General features: G+C 47.9%; 1 protein-coding gene across 1 annotated transcript in view; it reads left to right on the top strand.

The window, feature by feature from the left end:
- lrp11 (low density lipoprotein receptor-related protein 11) overlaps positions 1-24,508 on the top strand; it is a 48,129-nt gene that overhangs the window by 2,107 nt on the left and 21,514 nt on the right. Inside the window, exons 2-5 of the mRNA XM_070891006.1 lie at positions 1,897-2,054; positions 5,665-5,806; positions 24,070-24,195; positions 24,318-24,506. Of these exons, the coding sequence (XP_070747107.1) occupies positions 1,897-2,054; positions 5,665-5,806; positions 24,070-24,195; positions 24,318-24,506 (615 nt within the window). The remainder of the gene's footprint in view (positions 1-1,896; positions 2,055-5,664; positions 5,807-24,069; positions 24,196-24,317; positions 24,507-24,508) is intronic.

Genomic DNA, 24,508 nt, shown 5'->3' with positions numbered 1-24,508 from the left:
CCCCCTCTTCCCCCCCTCCCCCTCTTCCCCCTCCCCCTCTTCCCCCCTTCTTCCCCCCCCTCCCCCCCTTCTTCCCCCCCTCCCCCCCTTCTTCCCCCCCTCCCCCCTTCTTCCCCTTCTTCCCCCCCCCCCTCCCCCCCTTCTTCCCCCCCTCCCCCCCTTCTTCCCCCCCCCTCCCCCCCTTCTTCCCCCCCCCGAAAGAATCCCCCCCTTCTTCCCCCCCCCTCCCCCCCTTCTTCCCCCCCCCTCCCCCCCTTCTTCCCCCCCCCTCCCCCCCTTCTTCCCCCCCCCCCCCTTCTTCCCCCCCCTCCCCCCCTTCTTCCCCCCCCCTCCCCCCTTCTTCCCCCCCCCCCTTCTTCCCCCCCTCCCCCCCTTCTTCCCCCCCCTCCCCCCCTTCTTCCCCCCCCTCCCCCCCTTCTTCCCCCCCCTCCCCCCCTTCTTCCCCCCCCTCCCCTTCTCCCCCCCCCCTCCCCCCCTTCTTCCCCCCCCCTCCCCCCCTTCTTCCCCCCCCCTCCCCCCCCTCCCCCCCTTCTTCCCCCCCCTCTCCCCCCCTTCTTCCCCCCCCCTCCCCCCCTTCTTCCCCCCCCCCTCCCCCCTTCCCCCCCCTCCCCCCCTTCTTCCCCCCCCCCCTCCCCCCCTTCTTCCCCCCCCCTCCCCCCCTTCTTCCCCCCCCCTCCCCCCCTTCTTCCCCCCCCCCCCCTTCTTCCCCCCCCCTTCTTCCCCCCCCCTCCCCCCCTTCTTCCCCCCCTCCCCCCCTTCTTCCCCCCCCTCCCCCCCTTCTTCCCCCCCCCTCCCCCCTTCTTCCCCCCCCCTCCCCCCCTTCTTCCCCCCTTCTTCCCCCCCTTCTTCCCCCCCTCCCTCCCCCCCTTCTTCCCCCCCTCCCTCCCCCCCTTCTTCCCCCCCTCCCCCCCTTCTTCCCCCCCTCCCCCCCTTCTTCCCCCCCTCCCCCCTTCTTCCCCCCCTCCCCCCCTTCTTCCCCCCCCCCTCCCCCCCTTCTTCCCCCCCCCTCCCCCCCTTCTTCCCCCCCCTCCCCCCTTCTTCCCCCCCTCCCCCCTTCTTCCCCCCCTCCCCCCTTCTAGTCTCTACGAAAAGCCGAGCGCTCAGTTCAGTGACCTGTACGTTGATTTCCACCCTTATTTGGTTTTACTTCTCAAATGTGGTGACACTCTTAATCCTTGGCTGTTCTTCAGAGATACCTTAACAGCCAGTAGGAGAAGGGAGGGATAATACAGATTTAACCCCCTGTATGGATGGAATGGAGAAAATGAGCAGGGAATCTGATCCAAATGCAGTGAAGAATAAAAGAAAGAACTTGCATTAACTCATGTCGTTCACAACCTCAGGATGTTCCAAAGCGCTTTACAGCCAATGAAGTACTTTTGAAGTGTAGCTACTTGTAATGTGAAACGCAGCAGCCAATTTGCGCGGGAAATATTCCCACAAACAGCAGTGAGATAATAACCAGACAATCTGTACTATTTAGTGATGCTGGTTGAGGGATAAATATGGCCAGGAAACCGGAGTGAACACCCCTGTTCTTCGAAACAGTGCCATGGGATCTTTTACGTCCATCTGAGAGAGTCGGCGGGGCCTTGATTTAACGTCTCATCTGAAAGAAGTCATCTCTGACTGTGCAGCACTCCCTCAGCACTGCACTAGCGTGTCAGCCTAGATTTTGTGCTCACATCCCTGGAATGGGGCTCGAGCCTATGATTGCTGATGCAGGAACGTGAGTGCCACCCACTGAGCCATGGCTGACGCCTGTCCACAGACTGCCTCATAACCTTACCCCATTTTTAGAAGTGTTTGGCACGTGCGTTCCTTATCTAAAGTGCTGACTCCTTCTTTGGCGAGGCGATATTCTCTTTATCTTGCTGTTTGTCTGCTCTTCTGCAGGGAATGATGAAGCCCCCCACTGCGATGCTGGTCAGGACGTAGTCTTGCTGCTGCCCACTGACTGGGTACTGCTGGATGGAAGAGGCAGTGCTGACGATCAGGGAATTGTCCGATACGAATGGACCTTGCTGCAAGGAGACCCATCGGTCAATATGAAGGTATTTGATTTCTAAGATACGATCCTCAGAGAGTTATATTCTCTACCTGTGGAATTCTCTACCGCAGAGAGTTGTTGAGGCCAGTTTGTTAGATATATTCAAGAGGGAGTTAGATATGGCCCTTGCAGCTAAAGGGATCAAAGGGTATGGAGAGAAAGCAGGAAAGGGGTACTGAGGTGAATGATCAGCCATGATCTTATTGAATGGTGGTGCAGGCTCGAATGGCCTGCTCCTGCACCTGTTTTCTATGTTTTTATGTTTTCCCACACCCGCTTCTGCTATGTTCTCCCAGCCAAGGGGCTGAAAGCTGCAAATCCCACCGGAAGTTGGAATTTGCCCAGTGCCTGGAATTTGGAATTTGCCCAGTGTCTGGTGAAGATGTGCAGTCGCCCCCTCCCCAGGGTGAAAGGTGCTGTTGGTGGCGTACAATATAGTGATCAGCTTTACAGTGTAATTTGCTCGACTGAGGAGAACCACTTCCCGCTCACTGCAATTTCACATTCAGCTGGACACCAAGCAGCCTCACTAGTGTGTTCCCCGCCCTCCCCTTGCTTGTTTTTCCTGTGACACTCTGTAACAGGTACTCTGTGTCCATGTGGGATGTGAAGGACAAATAAGTCAATAGTGGAGCAGCCCGCTGTGTGACCACGCCGGCCAGTCATTTTATCTCTTTCCTAATTGAATATTTTATGCTAACACGCCTTAATTAAAATACAGAATCTCAGATAATGGCTGAAACACGATATTAGGCGATGGCAATTGATCCTTCAAGCACACTGTTCCTACATGGCTCTCTCAAGTCTCACCTACTCCTTCCTTGTTATGATTCCACCCATAGTCCATCTCCACCCATTGCTGTTCTTGGTCTCACCCCACCCCTGATCTCAGTTGGCTCTCCCACATCTCTTTTACCAAACAAGCTCAGATTTTCCCTTTACCTTCTTTTCCCACTCCTCAAAACAACTTTTAACTGTCTCTGAAGTCTACCCAATCCTTGGATACTGCTTCAGTAACTGGGAAGGATGCTTGGTAAAGGATGTCACCTGATGGGCAGTTCATCCTCTCCCTCTATTGCAACCTTTAATTTATTAATTTCTTTCTCGTCAGGGCTCCGCTCAACTTTCCCCATCTCCCTTCTAAGCTGCAATATGCCATCTGATGTACACGTCCTCCTCCCTACATTCTCACTGTGGGCCCTGGTACCGCCTTGCCCTATGGGCAAGTCTTTGGTGACTTGTACTCTGCTGCTACATGTTCTTGTGGTATATTAGTGATGCATGGTGATGTGTATATATATTAACTGCTGCTGGGTTTTACTAAATAATGTTAGTATATTTCCTGGTTTCATACTGTGATGAGAAAACCCTTGTATGGTTCTCAAGACTGTCCTCAGAATTGTCAGCTGTTCCGAAACTCATGCAAAATTCATGTAAAGATTTATGTTTTACTGACTTCAGTTTAACTGTTAATCATTAAAAACCGTGTGCACTGTGAAGTGTGATTATCAGCCCAAAATCTAAAGTGCAAAGAAGGTAATGACACGTTGCAGTCTTACAAAACTGATAGAAATGAACAGCAAACTCTACACAAGGAAATGAAAGCAGAACCTAGTGCGCCATAATGTGGTAAAATGAAGAAGTACAATAGTCGTATTTTACTTAACAAAATTGCCAATTTGAGTCAGCCGTGGCTCAGTGGGTAGCACTCACACCTCCAAGTCAGCAGGTTGTGGGTTCAAGTCCCATTCCAGAGACAGGAGCATGTCATCTGGGCTGACACTTCAATGCAGTATTCGGGGAGTGCTGCATTGTTGGAGGTGCCGCCTTTAGGGTTGACATTTTAAACCAAGGTCCCGTCTGCCCTCTCAGTTGGATGTAAACATGGAACTATTTCGAAGAAGAGCAGGGGAGCTCTCCCCGGTGTCCTGGCCAACAGTTATCCCTCAACCGACATCAATAAAAGAGATTATCTGGTTGCTGTTGTGGGATCTTGCTATGCGCACATTGGCTGCCGCATTTCCTACTACACTTCATAAAGTACTTCATTGGCTGTAAAGCAGTTTGGAACATTCTGAGGTCATGAAAGCCATTATATAAATGTAAGTCTTCTTTCAAACACTTGCAATAAGATAGTGCTGGTGATAACGCAGCACGAACTATAATTACTGTTATACCTCCGCCCCTTACCAGTATTCAGTCAATCTGAGCCTTTTCTGCTCTGAAGCTTACAGCCCTTTGCACGTGCTTCTTCAGCAGCATCTCCAAAACCCGTGACCTCTGCCACAGAATGATGAGGGCAGCAGATTCATGGGAACACCATCACCTCCAAGTCACATACCATCCTGACTTGGATATATATCGCAGTTCCTACATCGTCACTGAGTCAAACTCTTGGCACCCCGTACCTGATAGCATTGTGGGAGCACCTTCACCACACTGACTGCAGCTGTTCAAGAAGGAAGCTCAGCACCATGTTCTCAAGGGCAATAAATGTCAGCCTTGTTAGCGATGCTCATATCCCAAGAATGAATTAAGAAAAAGTAGTAAATAGGAATAATATCCCACAGTCACTTGATTTACTGAGATATTGTACCCTAGAGATTAATCATGCTGTCCACCATGCACCTGACCTCTCAAACAGGCAGCTAAATACCACTTTGGTATATATTGCTCGGGCTAAAACTACAAATCAAATTTATTTGTAAAAGTTAGGCTTACACAGAGGCCAAAAATGCAGATAGGTATATAAAACAACAAGTAGAAATTTGTCCGTAAGAGTTTAAAAAATCATCAGAGGATTGTTTCTGCACAGTCGATCAAATTGCAGGATTTCCTGGTATGAAGTTTAGACATGGAGAAGGTTAGTGCTTTTTCCTCCTGCATAGAGCCCAATGTTGGCTTCAGCCATAAATAAAAGTAACTTGAAGATATGGCAAACAGCTCGCAGAAAATATTCCTCATAGCCAATCTGCTTTATCCCGCCAAACAGTCCAATTTTTCTTCAAATCCAATGCACTGGAGCATCAGCCTAGACTTTGTGCTCAAGTCTCTGGAGTAAGGCAGCCAATGTGCACACAGCAAATTCCCACAACAGTAAAATAAATGATCCAGTTAATCTATGGTAGGAAGTGCTGGATGAGGGATAAATATCAGCCGGGTCTCGGACAACTCCCCTGCTCTTCGAATAGTGCCGCGGGATCTTTTACGTCCACCTGAAAGGGCAGATGGGGCCTCAGTTTAACATCTCATCTGAAAGACAGCACCTCAGACACTGCAGCTCTCCCTCAGTACACAGACTGTCCACCGTGCACTCCTGATCTCTCTAACTTGCAGCTAAACATCACCTTAACATATGTTCCTCTGGCTAAAACTACCAATCACATTTATTTGCAAACATTAGGTTTACACAGAAGTAAAAATGTAATCGAAGTGTCAACCTGGATTATATGCTTATGTCCCTTGAGACTTGAACTCAAGACCTTCTGACTCAGGTGAGTGTGCTACCACTAGGCCACAGCTGACATTATAACCATTACGTGTTTTGATATGTTCTTGATAGTAATGATTTTAAAAAAAAAACTCCTGTGAATATATTTTTTGTCACTCTTCAGTCTCCGCAGCCCGGGATGTTGAAGTTGAGTGGTTTACGAGAGGGGATTTATGTGATTCAACTCTCGGTCACTGACACCATTGGACAACAGAGCGATGACAATGTCACCATCACTGTGATGCCACCAAAGCACCAAACGACAGGTCAGTTCATCCGTCAGTTCACATGAAGCCCTTGGCACTGAATGACACATATCCCATTCCCTGTTGCTCTATAAAACACATAGGAAGAGGAGTAGGCCATTCAGTCCCTCGAGCCTGTTCTGCCATTCGATTATGACCGTTCTGTATCCTAACTCCATTTTACTGCCTTGGTTCCGTAACCCTTAATATCCTTGCCTAACTAAAATCTATCAATCACCGTTTTGAAATTTTCAATTGACCCCCAGCATCCACAGCCTTTTTAGGGCGAGAGTTCCAGATTTCCACGACCCTTTGTGTGAAGAAGTGCTTTCTGACATCACCCCTGAACAGCCTGGATATAATTTTAAGGTTATGCCCCCTTGTTCTGGACTTCCTGACCAGAGTAAATAATTTCTCAATCATCTTAAACACCTCAATTAGCTCACCCATTAATCGTCTTTACTCAAGGGATTACAAGCCTAGTCTGTGCAACTTGTCCTCATGAATTAACTGTGCAAATAGATGTTAACAGATATGATGTGATTGGGATTACAGAGACGTGGCTCCAGGATGATCAGGGCTGGGAACTCAACATCCAAGGGCATTCAACATTCAGGAAGGATAGAATAAAAGGAAAAGGAGGTGGGGTAGCATTGCTGGTTAAAGAGGAGATTAGTGCAATAGTTAGGAAGGACATTAGCTTGGATGATGTGGAATCTATGTGGGTAGAGCTGCAGAACACCAAAGGGCAAAAAACGTTAGTGGGAGTTGTGTACAGACCTCCAAACAGTAGTAGTGATGTTGGGGAGGGCATCAAACAGGAAATTAGGGATGCATGCAATAAAGGTACAGCAGTTATCATGGGTGACTTTAATATGCATATAAATTGGGCTAACCAAACTGGAAGCAATACGGTGGAGGAGGACTTTTCTGGAGTGCATAAGGGATGGTTTTCTAGACCAATATGTCGAAGAACTAACTAGGGGGGAGGCCATCTTAGACTGGGTGTTGTGTAATGAGAGAGGATTAATTAGCAATCTCGTTGTGCGAGACCCCTTGGGAAAGAGTGACCATAACATGGTGGAATTCTACATTAGGATGGAGAATGAAACAGTTAATTCAGAGACCATGGTCCAGAACTTAAAGAAGGGTAACTTTGAAGGTATGAGGCGTGAATTGGCTAGGATAGATTGGCGAATGATACTTAAGGGGTTGACAGTGGCTGGGCAATGGCAGACATTTAGAGACCGCATGGATGAACTACAACAATTGTACATCCCTGTCTGGCGTAAAAATAAAAAAGGGAAGGTGGCTCAACCGTGGCTATCAAGGGAAATCAGGGATAGTATTAAAGCCAAGGAAGTGGCATACAAATTGGCCAGAAATAGCAGCGAACCCGGGGACTGGGAGAAATTTAGAACTCAGCAGAGGAGGACAAAGGGTTTGATTAGGGCAGGGAAAATGGAGTACGAGAAGAAGCTTGCAGGGAACATTAAGACGCACTGCAAAAGCTTCTATAGATATGTAAAGAGAAAAAGGTTAGTAAAGACAAACGTAGGTCCCCTGCAATCAGAATCAGGGGAAGTCATAACTGGGAACAAAGAAATGGCAGACCAATTGAACAAGTACTTTGGTTCGGTATTCACTAAGGGGGACACAAACAACCTTCCGGATATAAAAGGGTCAGAGGGTCTACTAAGAAGGAGGAACTGAGGGAAATCCTTATTAGTCGGGAAATTGTGTTGGGGAAATTGATGGGATTGAAGGCTGATAAATCCCCGGGACCTGATGGACTGCATCCCAGAGTACTTAAGGAGGTGGCCTTGGAAATAGCGGATGCATTGACAGTCATTTTCCAACATTCCATAGACTCTGGATCAGTTCCTATGGAGTGGAGGGTAGCCAATGTAACCCCACTTTTTAAAAAAGGAGGGAGAGAGAAAACAGGGAATTATAGACCGGTCAGCCTGACCTCAGTAGTGGGTAAAATGATGGAATCAATTATTAAGGATTTCATAGCAGCGCATTTGGAAAGAGGTGACATGATAGGTCCAAGTCAGCATGGATTTGTGAAAGGGAAATCATGCTTGACAAATCTTCTGGAATATTTTGAGGATGTTTCCAGTAGAGTGGACAAGGGAGAACTACTTGATGTGGTGTATTTGGACTTTCAGAAGGCTTTCGACAAGGTCCCACACAAGAAATTAATGTGCAAAGTTAAAGCACATGGGATTGGGGGCAGAGTGCTGACGTGGATTGAGAACTGGTTGGCAGACAGGAAGCAAAGAGTAGGAGTAAATGGGTACTTTTCAGAATGGCAGGCAGTGACTAGTGGGGTACCGCAAGGTTCTGTGCTGGGCCCCCAGCTGTTTACATTGTGCATTAATGATTTAGACGAGGGGATTAAATGTAGTATCTCCAAAATTGCGGATGACACTAAGTTGGGTGGCAGTGTGAGCTGCGAGGAGGATGCTATGAGGCTGCAGAGTGACTTGGATAGGTTAGGTGAGTGGGCAAATGCATGGCAGATGAAGTATAATGTGGATAAATGTGAGGTTATCCACTTTGGTGGTAAAAACAGAGAGACGGACTATTATCTGAATGGTGACAGATTAGGAAAAGGGGAGGTGCAACGAGAGCTGAGTGTCATGGTACTTCAGTCATTAAAGGTTGGCATGCAGGTACAGCAGGCGGTTAAGAAAGCAAATGGCATGTTGGCCTTCATAGCGAGGGGATTTGAGTAAAGGGGCAGGAGGTGTTACTACAGTTGTACAGGGCCTTGGTGAGGCCACACCTGGAGTATTGTGAACAGTTTTGGTCTCCTAACATGAGGAAGGACATTCTTGCTATTGAGGGAGTGCAGTGAAGGTTCACCAGACTGATTCCCGGGATGGCGGGACTGACATATCAAGAAAGACTGGATCAACTGGGCTTGTATTCACTGGAGTTCAGAAGAATGAGAAGGGATCTCATAGAAACGTTTAAAATTCTGACGGATTTAGACAGGTTAGATGCAGGAAGAATGTTCCCAATGTTGGGGAAGTCCAGAACCAGGGGTCACAGTCTAAGGATAAGGAGTAAGCCATTTAGGACCGAGATGAGGAGAAACTTCTTCACCCAGAGAATGGTGAACCTGTGGAATTCTCTACCACAGAAAGTTGTTGAGGCCAATTCACTAAATATATTCAAAAAGGAGTTACTACGAGGGGATCAAGGGTTATGGCGAGAAAGCAGGAATGGGGTACTGAAGTTGCATGTTCAGCCATGAACTCATTGAATGGCGGTGCAGGCTCGAAGAGCCGAATGGCCTACTCCTGCACCTTGTTTTTATGTTTCTATAATCTAACCCTTTTAGTCCTCGTATCATTCTAGTGAATCTGTGCTACACCCCCTCCAAGGCCAGATTATCCTTCCTGAGGTATGGTGCCCAGAACTGAACACAGTACTCTACATGGGATCTAATCAGAGCTTTGTATTAGGGTACCATAACTTCCACCGCTTTGTATTCCAGCCTCCTTGTGATAAAGCCTTTAAATTATTTTGGCAACTGGAAGAGCACCTTTAGGTGGCTTTTTGCGGTTATCGCAATGCGGGATGGAAATATTTGTGAAGTAGTTTATAGAAAGCAGCAGAATTCTCTCAGGTATAGTATTGAAATGTTCAAAAGCCAAACTACCAACAGCCCACGGACGAGGTGTTCCTTCCCGAGCCCGCCTTGGTCTGAGCAGGGGGCTGCGCCCAGACCCTGGAAGGGGCCTCTCGCTCAGCTGGAGGCTATGGTCAGAAGCTGGGAAAAAGCAGAGGGCGGAACAGAAATCCCGCAGCCGTACCCGGGATGCTTGTATATCCACTCCTACGTGGAGATCGACGTCTCCCCTGGCACTAGGGGTATGGCAGGAATCTGGAAAAGGGAAGGGTGAGCTCCTAGTCCCCAGGAAAGAAAGACTTGCATTTCTATAGTGCCCTTCACGACCACCAGATGTCCCAAAGCGCTTTACGGCCAATGAAGTACTTTTGGGAAATGTAGTCACTGTTGTAATGTAAGAAACGCAGCTGCAAATTGCGCACAGCAAGCTCCCTCAAACAACAAAGTGATAATGACCAGATAATTTGTTTTAGTGATGTTAATTGAGGGATAAATATTGGCCAGGACATCGGGATAACTCCCCTACTCTTGTTCAAAATAGTGCCATGAGATCTTTTACATCCACCTGAGAGAGCAGACGGGACCTTGATTTAATGTCTCATCCGAAAGACAGCACCTCTGATAATGCAGCACTCCCTCAGTACAGGTTGAGCGTCCGAAATCCGGAGTTCCAAAATTCAGAATGTTCCGGAATCCGGACATTGGAAAATGTTCCGAAATCCAGCCTCCCCCTGCCTCGGCGGTCCAACTTCGCCCTGGCCCTACCTCGCTCCGACCCTCGGCGGCCCTACCTCGCCCCAGCCCTCGGCGGCCCTACCTCGCCCCGGCCCTCGGCGGCCCTACCTCGCCCCGGCCCTCGGCGGCCCTACCTCGCTCCGACCCTCGGCGGCCCTACCTCGCCCCGACCCTCGGCGGCCCTACCTCGCTCCGACCCTCGGCGGCCCTACCTCGCCCCGACCCTCGGCGGCCCTACCTCGCCCCGGCCCTCGGCGGCCCTACCTCGCCCCGGCCCTCGGCGGCCCTACCTCGCTCCAGCCCTCGGCGGCCCGACCTCGCTCCGACCCTCGGCGGCCCTACCTCGCTCCGACCCTCGGCGGCCCTACCTCGCCCCGACCCTCGGCGGCCCTACCTCGCTCCGACCCTCGGCGGCCCTACCTCGCTCCGACCCTCGGCGGCCCTACCTCGCCCCGACCCTCGGCGGCCCTACCTCGCCCCGGCCCTCGGCGGCCCTACCTCGCCCCGGCCCTCGGCGGCCCTACCTCGCTCCGACCCTCGGCGGCCCTACCTCGCTCCGACCCTCGGCGGCCCTACCTCGCTCCGACCCTCGGCGGCCCGACCTCGCTCCGACCCTCGGCGGCCCTACCTCGCTCCGACCCTCGGCGGCCCTACCTCGCTCCGACCCTCGGCGGCCCGACCTCGCTCCGACCCTCGGCGGCCCTACCTCGCCCCGGCCCTCGGCGGCCCTACCTCGCCCCGGCCCTCGGCGGCCCTACCTCGCTCCGACCCTCGGCGGCCCTACCTCGCCCCGGCCCTCGGCGGCCCTACCTCGCCCCGGCCCTCGGCGGCCCTACCTCGCCCCGGCCCTCGGCGGCCCTACCTCGCCCCGGCCCTCGGCGGCCCTACCTCGCCCCGGCCCTCGGCGGCCCTACCTCGCCCCGGCCCTCGGCGGCCCTACCTCGCCCCGGCCCTCGGCGGCCCTACCTCGCCCCGGCCCTCGGCGGCCCTACCTCGCCCCGGCCCTCGGCGGCCCTACCTCGCCCCGGCCCTCGGCGGCCCTACCTCGCCCCGGCCCTCGGCGGCCCTACCTCGCCCCGGCCCTCGGCGGCCCTACCTCGCCCCGGCCCTCGGCGGCCCTACCTCGCCCCGGCCCTACCTCGCCCCGGCCCTCGGCGGCCCTACCTCGCCCCGACCCTCGGCGGCCCTACCTTGTCCCGGCTCGACCGTCCCGGCCCTGGCTCTCTCCACCCCCCCTCTTCTCCTCCCTCTTCCCCTTACCTTGGCGAGCCGACATCGCCCCCTTACCTTGGCTGCCCGGCCCCACCTATCTCGGCCCAGATAAAGACGTTCCAAACCCTGTAAATATCCGGAACGGCCTCGGTCCCGAGGTTTCCGGATTTCTGATGCTCAACCTGTACTGCACTGGAGTGTCAGCCTAGACTGTGCTCAAGTCTCTGGAGTGGAGTTTTTGTGTGATGGTGATGGGCCCCGGATGATTGAACTTAAATTATGTGTGTTTGGCTCCTGATTTCTTTTGGGATTTTTTAGCAGGTATCTCATTAGCTTCTCATTCCATTAAAGTTGCAAACCCATACTGGATTTTCCGGGAGACTCCAGGAATTAAAGATTAATCTCCTGCAAAGCTACCCGGGAGAAAGATCATAGGTGCGCCTAATCTAAAAATGGTATCATTGGTGAGGGGGAAATAGACTGTTTGACTGATTGGATTATTCTTGACAGTCGGGTAACGCATCTGGTCACTTTCTAATTGGCTGTGAAAGGCGATGCAAGGATGTAGGTGTCAGATGATCAATGGCGAGAACATGGGGATGAGAGGTCATGTGATGATAGCTCCCAGAATATATCCAACCCGAGTTGGTCACCCTATCCCTAGTTGCCCTCAGAAGAATAGAGTCCTTTGTGGCGACAGTGTCGGGGATGGAGCTGGCCAATTGAATTCTGTTTTAAATGATGAGTGGTGAGGTACAGAGTCGATGCTGAGGGCGTCTCCCGGTTTACCCTGAATTTGAAGAGTCCCAGCTTTACTTTACCTTTAAGATTTCTACTGGCTGAGCTCAGCAAGCTGGAGAAGTCAACCAGCTGGAAGCACAAGATAGAAACAGATTTCAGTATGGTGGAAGTCTCAGATTTCAGAATTTCGAGGTGGACCCCTCCCCCACTACACCTCTGTGTTGCCAGAGGCTGCAGAACAGCTGTTTATTAAAATCATTCTCCTGACGTTTGACTTTCAACGTAAGAGAAAGATTTAAGGCGATTGTTTTAAACTATGCGTATCGGAAATTGAAATCCACCCCTTTGTGTAGTCAGCTGCACTTTGCGTGTTGCTGTGTTTCTGTTGTGTGTATGGATGTTGATCTGCATGTTGCTGTTTGTGTGTTGTGTGCATTGTCTTTGTGTTGCTGTGCAACTTGTACATGTTGCTGTATACATTTGCCTGTTGTGCTGTGTGCTTTTCCATGTTTGCATGATATGTTTCTATGTACGTCTTTACATGTTGCTGTGTGCATTTGTGTTGCTCCGTGTGTTACATAGAAACATAGAAAATAGGTGCAGGAGTAGGCCATTCGGCCCTTCGAGCCTGCACCACCATTCAATAAGATCATGGCTGATCATTCACCTCAGTACCCCTTTCCTGCTTTCTCTTCATACCCCTTGATCCCTTTAGCCATAAGGGCCATATCTAACTCCCTCTTGAAAATATCCAATGAACTGGCATCAGTAACTCTCTGCAGAGAATTCCGCAGGTTAACAACCATCTGAGTGAAGAAGTTTCTCCACATCTCAGTCCTAAATGGCTTACCCCTTATCCTTAGACTATGTCCACTGGTTCCGGACTTCCCCAACATCGGGAACATTCTTCCTGCATCTAACCTGTCCAGTCCCATCAGAATTTTATATATTTCTATGAGATCCCCTCTCATCCTTCTAAACTCCAGTGAATACAGGCCCAGTCGATCCAGTCTCTCCTCATATGTCAGTCCTGCCATCCCGGGAATCAGTCTAGTGACCTTCGCTGCACGCCCTCAATAGCAAGAATGTCCTTCCTCAGATTAGGAGACCAAAACTGAACACAATATTCCAGGGGAGGCCTCACTAAAGCCCTGTACAACTGCAGTAAGACCTCCCTGCTCCTATACTCAAATCCCCTAGCTATGAAGGCCAACATACCATTTGCTTTCTTCACCACCTGCTGTACCTGCATGCCAACTTTCAATGACTGATGTACCATGACACCCAGGTCTCGTTGCACCTCCCCTTTTCCTAATCTGTCACCATTCAGATAATATTCTGCCTTCGTGTTTTTGCCACCAAAGTGGATAACCTCACATTTATCCACATTATACTGCACCTGCCATGCATTTTCCCACTCACCTAACCTGTCCAAGTCACCCTGCAGCCTTTTAGCGTCCTCCTCACAGCTCACACCGCCACCCAGCTTAGTGTCATCTGCAAACTTGGAGATATTACACTCAATTCCTTCATCTAAATCATTAATGTATATTGTAAATAGCTGGGGTCCCAGCACTGAGCCCTGCGACACCCCACTAGTCACTGCCTGCCATTCTGAAAAGGACCCGTTTATCCCGACTCTCTGCTTCCTCTCTGCCAACCAGTTCTCTATCCATGTCAGTACATTACCCCCAATACCATGTGCTTTAATTTTGCACACCAACCTCTTAACAGTGCCCATATGTTACAGTGCATTATGTGCGCATTGCAGTGTACCTGTTGCAGTTTGTCTGTGCCAGTTTGTGTGTGCGTGCATGTTGCTGTGTTGTTTCCAGTTTAATCTTTATGTTCAGATCCCGTCCTATTCTGCAGGATAATGCCGGCATGCTCTAACACAGCAAAAATTTCAGGTTATTTTTAGTCTTATACGTAGAGAGGTGACGTACATATGAGCTGGGTCCATGCTAATCCATTGTCAGCCTTGTGCTGCATGTTTGTGTCTCAACCTAACTCATCATCATAGGCAGTCCCTCGGAATCGAGAAAGACTTGCTTCCACTCCTGAAGTGAGTTCTTTGGTGGCTGAACAGTCCAATACGAGAGCCACAGACTCTGTCACAGGTGGGACAGATAGTCGTTGAGGGGAGGGGTGGGTGGGACTGGTTTGCCGCACGCTCTTTCCGCTGCCTGTGCTTGATTTCTGCATGCTCTCGGCGATGAGACTCGAGGTGCTCAGCGCCCTCTCGGTTGCACTTCCTCCACTTAGGGCAGTCTTTGGCCAGGGACTCCCAGGTGTCGGTGGGGATGTTGCACTTTATCAAGGAGACTTTGAGGAGGCTAACACGCTCATACTCACGGTCTCTCTTGCACTCACACTCACCCTCTCTCTCACTCATTCTAACCCTCTCTCATGTACTTCTTTCTCTCTCCCATACTCTTCTTTACTCACCCACCCTCTCCTCATGCTCCCTCTCCCTCTTTGTGTCACAAATGCATTTTGGGCATCTTGTAGAGTGTTTCGATTGGAGAACTTGTGGGATCTTATCAGAGGAGCAACATTGCCAGCACTAAAGGACGACTTCTCCCTCCACCGCCCCCCCCCACCCCCACCCCCCACTCTGCCTTTACGAGACCTCAGTACTGAACCGATTGAAGTAGCTGTAGAAGGCGATGACACAATTGCCGATTATCCAGACAGTGTGCACGAAGGAGCTGCTTATCTGCCACAGGTTCAAATGAGGCCAACCTTCATACACCATCATAGGACTACCATCAGCACAAGGGCTGCAGTGGTTCAAGGAGAAGGCAACTGGCAGTGAAATAAATGGCGGCATTGCCAACAATGCCCACATCCTGAGAGAACAAATGGAAAGAAATTTAGCCATACAGACCATCCAATGTTTGTTGGGTAAAACTACGAATGCAAGACCATAGAATCATACAGCACTGAATGAGGCCATTCGGCCCATCGTACCAGTTCCCGCTCTTTGAAAGAGCTATTCAATTAGTAACACTCCCCCACTCTTTCCCCATAGCCCCTACAAAATGCACCTTTTCAAGTATTTATTCAGTTCCCCTTTGGATGTTACTACTGAATCTGCTTCTCCCACCCTTTCAGGTAGTGCGTTCCAGATCATAACTCGCTGCATAAAATTCTAATGTCCCCTCTGGTTGTTTTGCCATTGATCTTAAATCTGTATCCTCTAGTGACTAACTCTCCTGCCTGTGGAAACAGTTTGTCCTTATTTACCCATCATAATTTAGAACATCTCTATTAAATCTCCCCTTAACCTTCTCTGTTCTAGAGAGAACAATCCCAGCTTCTCTGGTCTCTCCACATAACTGAAGCCCCTCATCCCTGGTTTCAGTCTGGTAAATCTCCTCTGCAGCCTCTCCAAGGCCTTAGCCTCCTTCCTATAGTGTGAGTGCTCAGTTCTTAAGGGCTTCACAATCACAGTACATTTCTGACTCAGCCTCCTCGTTTATTCCTGTACCTGGCTGATTGGCTCATCGGAGCTCATGTCTGAAGTTTACTGGTGCAGTCGTGTGGCCAGCGGATGGTAGTCTCCCTGCAGTTTGATCAGGCTTCAGTCTGGTCCCACTGTTTCAGACTGCGTGTAACAGGTTTCCCTTTGGGAATTCCCCTGTATTTTTGCTCTTTTTTTTTTGGAGGTAGGAGAGGAGGAGCAAGAGTTGGAGGCCAGTCCAGGTCCGGCATCACTGGAGACACTTGGCGGAAGTTGACGCCCACTCACCTGTGACCACCCACCCCCCCCCCCCTCACCAGGCCTGAATATACGGCACAGGACTCGTATCCGCATTTGGTTGAGGAGGCTTCAGTTTACAAGGTCAGTTACATACAAACATACAAAAATGACAGCCTGGAAAAGACCTACTGGCCTGTCCAGCCTGTCCCACGCGGTTATGGTTTCCTATGCATCAAAATACAGATACTCCCCACCCCACCCAGAGCCATGTAACTCCTGGGAGAGGTGAAAAACCAGCTTAAAAAACCAGGACAACTAGGGAAAAAAACTGGAAAATTTCCTCTCCAACCCCCCTTATGTGATCAAAACTAGTCCAGGAGACCACATTGGCTGTGATTAACATTCCTAGGTGCCTGCCTCTTGTACCTGGTGATCTCCGCCCCAGCCAGAAACAGACCCAGCTTTCACGTGAAGGAACTCAGCCAAAACAGTGTTCCCCACATGAGTTCCACAGGTCCACTGTTCTCTGGAAAAAGAAGAAGCACCTAACATCCAATCTAATTCTTCCCTTTCGTAACTGGTCACTTGAGTTCTGTTGTGTGCTGTGAGCAGATTACTGCCATCTCCACCTTAAGCACTGCCCCTCCACTGGTTGTTAAAGGCCCCACTACCCTTGTATGCTATGGAGTAATTCCAGAGACATCTCCAGCATTGACTATCAATAAAAACAGACAATGCTGGAAACACTCGGCAAGTCCAGGCAGCATCTACAGCGAGAGAAACACAGTTAACATTTCAGGTCAATAACCTTTCATCAGAAGTGGAAGAAGTTAGAGGTTGAACAGTTCTTGTAGAGACGGGGGAAAAGGATGGAGGGGAAAGAAAGAACAAAGGGAAAGATCTGTAATGGGTTGGAGGGCAGGAGTGATGAAACAACAAAAGTGATGATGGTGCAAGGCAAATGAGTGGTAATGGGACCGGTAAAAAATAAAAGCTGGGTCCAGAGGAGGTGTAAATGGTTACAACAGAATCAATACCAACAATTGTTGCCCTAGAAAATGGGAGCTGTGATCAATGTTCCCCCTAAAATGTTCTTTGGGGTGCGCAGCTTAGAAGGAATGTTGAAGGTGCTTATGATCAACTCGATGTTGAGTCCGGAAGGCAGTAAGGTGCCGAATCAAAAGATGAGGTGCTGTTCCTCGAGTTTGCATTGAGCCTCATTGGAACAGTGTAAGAGGCTGAGGTCAGAGTGGGATGGAGTAATTCTGTTTTTTAGTTCAGATTTCTAGCATCTGCAGTATTTTGCTTTTGTTCCATTAACCAATCAGCTGTGCCCACTGATGTTTTGTGAGTTCGAGCAACCAATTTCATCTCCTTTCAATTGACAGCAATGTGACAATCTTACAGATGTGGAATATGAACTAGCAACCCCTTCCCCTGTTGAACACTGCTTCAACTTGACATCGCTGAAACCCAGAGCTTTGCTAACTTAGCTCATGGTCGGCAGAGTTTAAACAGGCAAATTTGGGTTATCCTGCAACAACCTGGCATGGGTACGGTAGTGTCGTGGTTATGTTACAGGGCCAGTAATCTAGAGGGCTGGATTAATGATTCACGGTGAATTCAAATTCCACTGCGACAGTTTGAGAATTTGAATTCATGTTTTAATAAAATTCTGTAAATAAACAACTGGTATCAGTAAAAATGACCATGAAGCTGTCGGATTGTCGTAAAAATCCAACTGGTTCATTAATGTCCTTTAGCTAAAGAAACCTGCTGTCCTTACCTGGTCTGGCCTATATTTGACTCCAATCCCCACATGAACAGGGTTGATACTTAATCACCTTCTGAAGTGCCTAGCAAGCCGCTCCACTGTATCAAACCGTTATAAGTGTTCAAGGGCAAACTAGGAACAGGCGGTAGTCGTGTCAGGCACAGTATAAAAGGCTGCATGTAACAAGGGTAATGTAGTATTCATGAGGGACTTTAATCCTTGTATAGAATGGACAAATCAAATTTGCAGTAATAGTGCGGAGGACAAATTAATGGAATGTATTCAAGATAGTTTTCTAGATCAGTATGTCGAGGAATCAGCTAGCAAACTTGCGATTTTAGATCGAGTATTGTTCAAGAGACAGGGTTAATTAATAACCTTATAGTAAAGAAGCCTATGGGGAAGAGTGATCATAATATGATAGAATTTTATATAGCTTTTGAGAGTGATTTAGTTAAGTCTGAAACTATGGTCTTAAATCTAAACAAAGCAAACTACGTAGGTTAAAAGGGGTGTATAAAGGGCAAGTTGGCTACGGTAGATTAGGAAACTAGATGAAAAGATATGACAGTAGATGAGCAATGACAAATATTTAAAGAAATAATTCATAATTCACAATGAATATACATTCCCTTAAGGAATAAAAACCCTATTGGAAAAGTGTTCAAGTTGAAGATAGTACATATTACATTAAAGGAACATAAGAACATAAGAAATAGAACAGGAGTCGGCCATACGGCCCCTCAAGCCTGCTGCGCCATTAAATAAGATCATGGCAGATCAGATCATGGACTCAGCGCCACTTCCAAGCCCGCTCCCCATAACCCTTTATCCCCTTATCCTTTAAGAAACTGTCTATTTCTGTCTTAAATTTATTCAATTTCCCAGCTTCCACAGCTCTCTGAGGCAGCGAATTCCACAGATTTACAACCCTATGAGAGAAGAAATTTTTCCTCATCTCTGGTCTAAATGGGCGGCCCCTTATTCTAGTTCTAATCTCCCCCATCAGTGGAAACATCCTCTCTGCATCCACCTTGTCAAGCCCCTTCATAATCTTATACGTTTCGATAAGATCACCTCTCATTCTTTTGAATTCCAATGAGTAGAGGCCCAACCTACTCGACCTTTCCTCATAAGTCAACCCCCTCATCCCCGGAATCAACCTAGCGAATATTGTGTTCAGTTTTGGTCTCCTAATCTGAGGAAGGACGTTCTTGCTATTGAGGGAGTGCCGCGAAGGTTCACCAGACTGATTCCCGGGATGACAGGACTGACATATGAGGAAAGACTGGATCGACTGAGCCTGTATTCATTGGAGTTTAGAAGGATGAGAGGGGATCTCATAGAAACATAAAATTCTGACGGGACTGGACAGGTTAGATACAGGAAGAATGTTTCCGATGTTGGGGAAGTCCAGAACCAGGGGACACAGTCTAAGGATAAGGGGTAGGCCATTTAGGACTGAGATGAGGAGAAACTTCTTCACTCCGAGAGTTGTTAACCTGTGGAATTCCCTAACGCAGAGAGTTGTTGATGCCAATTCATTGGATATATTCAAGAGGGAGTTAGATATGGCCCTTACAGCGAAAGGGATCAAGGGGTATGGAGAGAAAGCAGGAAAGGGGTACCGAGGTGAATGATCAGCCATGATCTTATTGAATGCTGGTGCAGGCTCGAAGGGCCGAAAGGCCTACTCCTGCACCGATTTTCTATGTTTCTCTGAACTGCCTCCAAAGCAAGTATATCCTTTCGTAAAAATGGAAACCAAAACTGCACGCAGTATTCCAGGTGTGGCCTCACCAATACCTTATTTGGCTGTAGCAAGACTTCCCTGCTTTTATACTCCACTCCCTTTGCAATAAAGGCCAAGATACCTTTGGCCTTCCTGATCACTTACTGTACCTGCATACCATCCTTTTGTGTTTCATGCACAAGTACCCCCAGGTCCTGCTGTACTGCGGCACTTTGTAATCTTTCTCCATTTAAATAATAACTTGCTCTTGATGTGGCTTATAATGTTGCCAGAAAGAGTAGTAAGCCTGAGGATTGGGAAGATTTAAAAATTGAGCAAAAGATGACCAAGAAATTGATGGAGAGAAAATAGAATACAAGAGTAAACCAGCAAGAGGCATAAAACAGATTGTAAAAGCTTATATAGGTACGTAAAAAGAAAGAGATTAACAAAAGTAAATGTGAGTCCCTTACAGGCAGAGACAGGAGAAATTATAATGGGGAATAAGAAAATTGCAGAAGCATTAAACAAATACTTTGTATCTGTCTTCATGGAAGAAGGCACAAAAAAGATTCCAGAAATAGTGGGAAATCAAGAGTCCAGTGAGAATGAGGAACTTAGTATTAGTAAAGAAATAGTACTGGAGAAATTAATGGGACTAAAAGCCGGCAAATCCCTTGGACCTGATGGTCTACATCCTAGGGTTAATAGTGTCTCGCAAGGATCAGTGCTTGGGACTCAGCTTTTTACAATCTGTATCAATGACATGGATGAGGGGACCGAGAGCAATAAATCCCAAGTTTGCTGACGATACAAAGCTAGGTGGGAAAGTAAGTTGTGAGGAGGATGCAAAGAGACTGCAAAGGGTTATAGACAGGTGAAGTGAGTGGGCAAGAACATAACAGATGAAATATAATGTGGAGAAATGTGAAATTATCCACTTTGGTTACAAAAATAGAAAAGCAGAATATTTTTTAAATGGCGAGAGATTGGGAAACGTTGCTATTCAGAGGGACCTGGGTGTCCTTGTACACGAATCACAGAAAGTTAACGTGTAGGTGCAGCAAGCCATTAGGAAAGCAAATGGTATATTAGCTTTTATTACAAAAGGATTGGCGTGCAAGTGTAAAGAAGTCTTATTGAAATTATATAGGGCTTTGGTGAGACCACACCTAGAGTACTGTGTACAGTTCTGATGATCTAACCTAAGGAAGGATATACTTGCCTTAGAGGAGGTTCAAACAAGGTTCACGAGACTGATTCTTAGAATGGGGGGGATTGTCCTATGTGGAGAGATTGAGTAGACTAGGCCTATATTCCCTAAAGTTCAGAAGAAAGGTATAAAATTTTTAAGGAGCTTGAGAGGGCAGATGCTGGGAAGATGTTTCCACTGGCTGGGGAGTCTAGAACTATAGGTCACAATCTCAGAATAAGGAGTTGAGATGAGGAGAAATTTCTTCACTCAAAAAGTTGTGAATCTTTGGAATTCTCTATCCCAGAGGGCTGTGGGTGCTCAGTCGTTGAGTATATTCAAGACAGGGATCAATTGATCTTTGGATACTATGGGAACCAAGGGATGTGGGGGAATAGTGCGGGAAGGTGGAGCTGAGGTAGAGAATCAGCCATGATTTTATTAAATGACAGAGCAGGCTCAAGGGGCCAAATGGCCTACTCCGGCTCCTTTGTTCTTATGTTCTTAAATGTCGGCTTTGCCACCAATACCCACACCCTGAGAATGAAAAACAAAACCCCATTCAGTGTAAGTAACGGGAAATTTGGGGCGAGCATGGGCACAAGTCAAAAACCCGGACCAAACATTTGGGAGATTCTACTCTATATCTCTCTCACTCTCTTTAACTTCATACACTGCTGGGAGAGAGCATTAAAATACAACTGGGAAGAGAAAGTTAATGTGGAAATATAAGGGGGTCTCCCTACCTCAGCAGCAGTTGTGAGGTTGGCCGGTCCCTTGTTTCGATGCAGATTTCTGTTTGGAGTGGCCGCATTAGAATCATAGGGCTAGACTTTCCACTTTCAGGCTAAGGCCGAAAAAAATGGGCCTTGTTCCAGCGATGCGGGACCTATCGCCTGTGCTGATCGCTGGCTCAAGGCCCATTTTTTTTTGTGATTTTCCATTCTGCCTTAGCCCAGCGATGTCAAATGGGCGATGTCATTTCTCGGCGATCTCCTGATCGCCCAAAGAAAACGGAAATGAATGGAAAGAAAAAGCTTCCCTAGCAACGCATTACTGCGCATGTGCAGGTTGATTTTTTTTTTCAGGTCAATGCTTCTTCCCACGTTTTGAGAGGTCAAGGGTCTTCACACATGCTCAGAAGCTCTGTGAGTCAGAGAGAGAGAGAGAGAGAGAAACAAAAACAGGTCAGAAAGTCTTATCCAAATTACAGATAAATTTAAAGAATGGAGTGAGGTGCAGGAAAGAGAAGGGCCAAACCCTTCAGCGAAGAGGCACATGAGGCCCTCGTAAATGCTGTCCGCTCCAGGTGGGAGGATCTGACACGGGGTGGGCAGGGGAAACCTCCACCCCGTGCATATCGCAGGAATCGGTCCGAAATAGCCGACGTAGTCACATCGGCCTCCAATTAAACGCTCACACCGGACCAGTGCCGCAAACGGTGGAACAACCCACTGGCAGTTGCGAGAGTAGTTGAAATTTATATTTATGTATTATTTAATGATCTAAATAGTAACTAGAATCTGCAGTGTTATTGGGTTACATTTAAAAATAACTAAATTTTACGCAACCCAGCATAAAATTAAGTGTTCACTTGTTCACTTGTTATCATTACTTAACTGTTCCCTTTCCATTCTTTCTGAAATGGTCACTTGTTGTCATCACTGAAATGATCACTTGTTGTCATCACTGAAATGATCACTTGTTGTCATCACTGAAATGGTCACTTGTTGTCATCACTGAAATGGTTACTTATTATGACTGAAATGGTCAATTGTTATCATAACTGAGATGGTCACTTGTTGTCATCACTGAAATGGTCACTTGTTAGCGTGACTGAAATGGTCACTTGTTATCATTACTTAAATGACCACTTGTTCTGTAAAATTTTCATTTCTTCTTCTTGTAACATTTTGGGAATTTTGAGGGGAGGGTAGGTTGGTGCGGGGGGTGGGGGGTTGGAGGGAGGGTGTTGTTTATTAGTTCTTTTGTTAATAAATAAATTTTCTACAACTTTTGAACCTTCTCTCTTACTTACATAAGTTTTACAACGTACAGTTCTTCATGCAGATTTGTTTTGTTTTGTTCTGTTTCCCCACGGAATATCATTAAATAACTTCACGATGTAAAAGCTATTTAATAAATAATTCCAATATATGCATAAATAATACCTATTTATATTCCCTGTCCCAAATTTCTGAGTACAATTTGCATCAATTTTACTCTCTAAATAACTCACAACAATTCTCCATCCTTCCTCAGAGGCTAAAAATGGTGTCCGTAGTGCCCATTTCCCTCTCTAAGGCCCTGAAAAAGCAACTATTTTTGAGCACTCTATTGGGCCTTGCATCGGCCCAGCGAAGTACATGCTAAGTGCTGAAACTTAGGATGGGCCTTGTGTGGGCGTTCATTTGGGCGATCATCTCAGTGATCAAAGTGGAAACTTGGGGGCCTATTTTTCCGGCGATATTTGGGGCCTAGTTTTCACCACTTGCTCAAAATGGGCGATAGAGGTCCATTTTGGGCGATAGATGGGCCATAGATGGGCAATGTGAAGTGGAAAGTCTAGCCCATAGAAATTTACAGCACGGAAGGAGGCCATTTTGGCCCATCGTGTCCGTGCCGGCCAACAAAGAGCTATCCAGCCTAATCCCACTTTCCAGCTCTTGATCCGTAGCCCTCTAGGTTGCGGCACTTTAAGTGCACATCCAAGTACTTTTTAAATGTGATGAAGATTTCTGCCTCTACCACCCTTTCAGGTAGTGAATTCCAGACCCCCACCACCCTTTGAGTGAAGAAATTTCCTCTCAAATCCTCTCTTAAACCTTCTACCAGTTACTTTAAATCTATACCCCCTGGTTTTTGATCCCTCTGCTAAGTGAAGTAGGTCCGTTCTATCCACTCTGTCAAGGCCCCTCATAATTTTATACACCTCAATAAGGTCTCCCCTCAGCCTCCTCTGTTCCAAAGAAAACAACCCCAGCCTATCCAATCTTTCCTCATAGCTAAAATTCTCCAGTCCAGGGAACATCCTTGTAAATCTCTTCTGTACCCTCTCTAGTGCAATCACATCTTTCCTGTAATGTGACCAGAACTGTACCCAGTACTCTAGCTATGGCCTAACTAGTGTTTTATACAGTTCAAACATAACCTCCTTGCTCTTGTATTCTTTGCCTCGGCTAATAAAGGCAAATATTCCATATGCCTTCTTAACCACCTTGTCTACCTGGCTTGCTACCTTCAGAGATCTATGGACATGTACTTTAAGGTCCCTTTGTTCCTCTACACTTCTCAGTGTCCTACCATTTAATGTGTATTCCCTTCCCTTGCCTTGTTAGCCCTCCCCAAATGCATTACCTCACACTTCTCCGGATTGAATTCTATTTGCCACTGTTCTCCCACCTGACCAGTTGATTGATATCTTCCTGCAGTCTACATCATCACCCACACAGCGATTTTAGTATCATTTGCAAACTTCTTAATCTTACACCCTACATTCATGTTAGTGGATCTCCTGATGCACCATTCTTTTTTTCTCCTCCGCAGATTGTACAGGAGTTTGTTCACGATACCAGTTCATCTGTGATGATGGTTGCTGCATCGATATCACCATGGCTTGTGATGGGACGGCCCAGTGCCCCGACAGATCCGATGAAACCTTCTGCCAAAGCTGTAAGTTCAATCCCCAACACATGGGTCAAAGATTTTTGACCTCATGTTCATTAACTGGAAGGGGGGATGGGGGAAGAACAAACGATTCATGATATAACCTGTGTGTGTTTTTTTTGCTAAAGTTAACGGAGGTCGTAAGTCAGTGACACTCGCTGCGGGCTCAGGGCAAGCTGGCGCCGCATGGCCATCTGCTGACAGCTTCCAGAAGCCTTCAGCGGAGAACCGAAAATCTGTGGAGCAGTTCGATACTGAGATGACACAGTCATCCAGAGCGGAAGGGAGGAGCAAGTCTAGCACTGGCTGGCTTCCAGGT

Source organism: Pristiophorus japonicus, chromosome 9, assembly GCF_044704955.1.
Source record: "Pristiophorus japonicus isolate sPriJap1 chromosome 9, sPriJap1.hap1, whole genome shotgun sequence".
Classification (NCBI taxonomy): domain Eukaryota; kingdom Metazoa; phylum Chordata; class Chondrichthyes; family Pristiophoridae; genus Pristiophorus; species Pristiophorus japonicus.
This window is presented reverse-complemented; position numbering and strand designations above follow the sequence as displayed.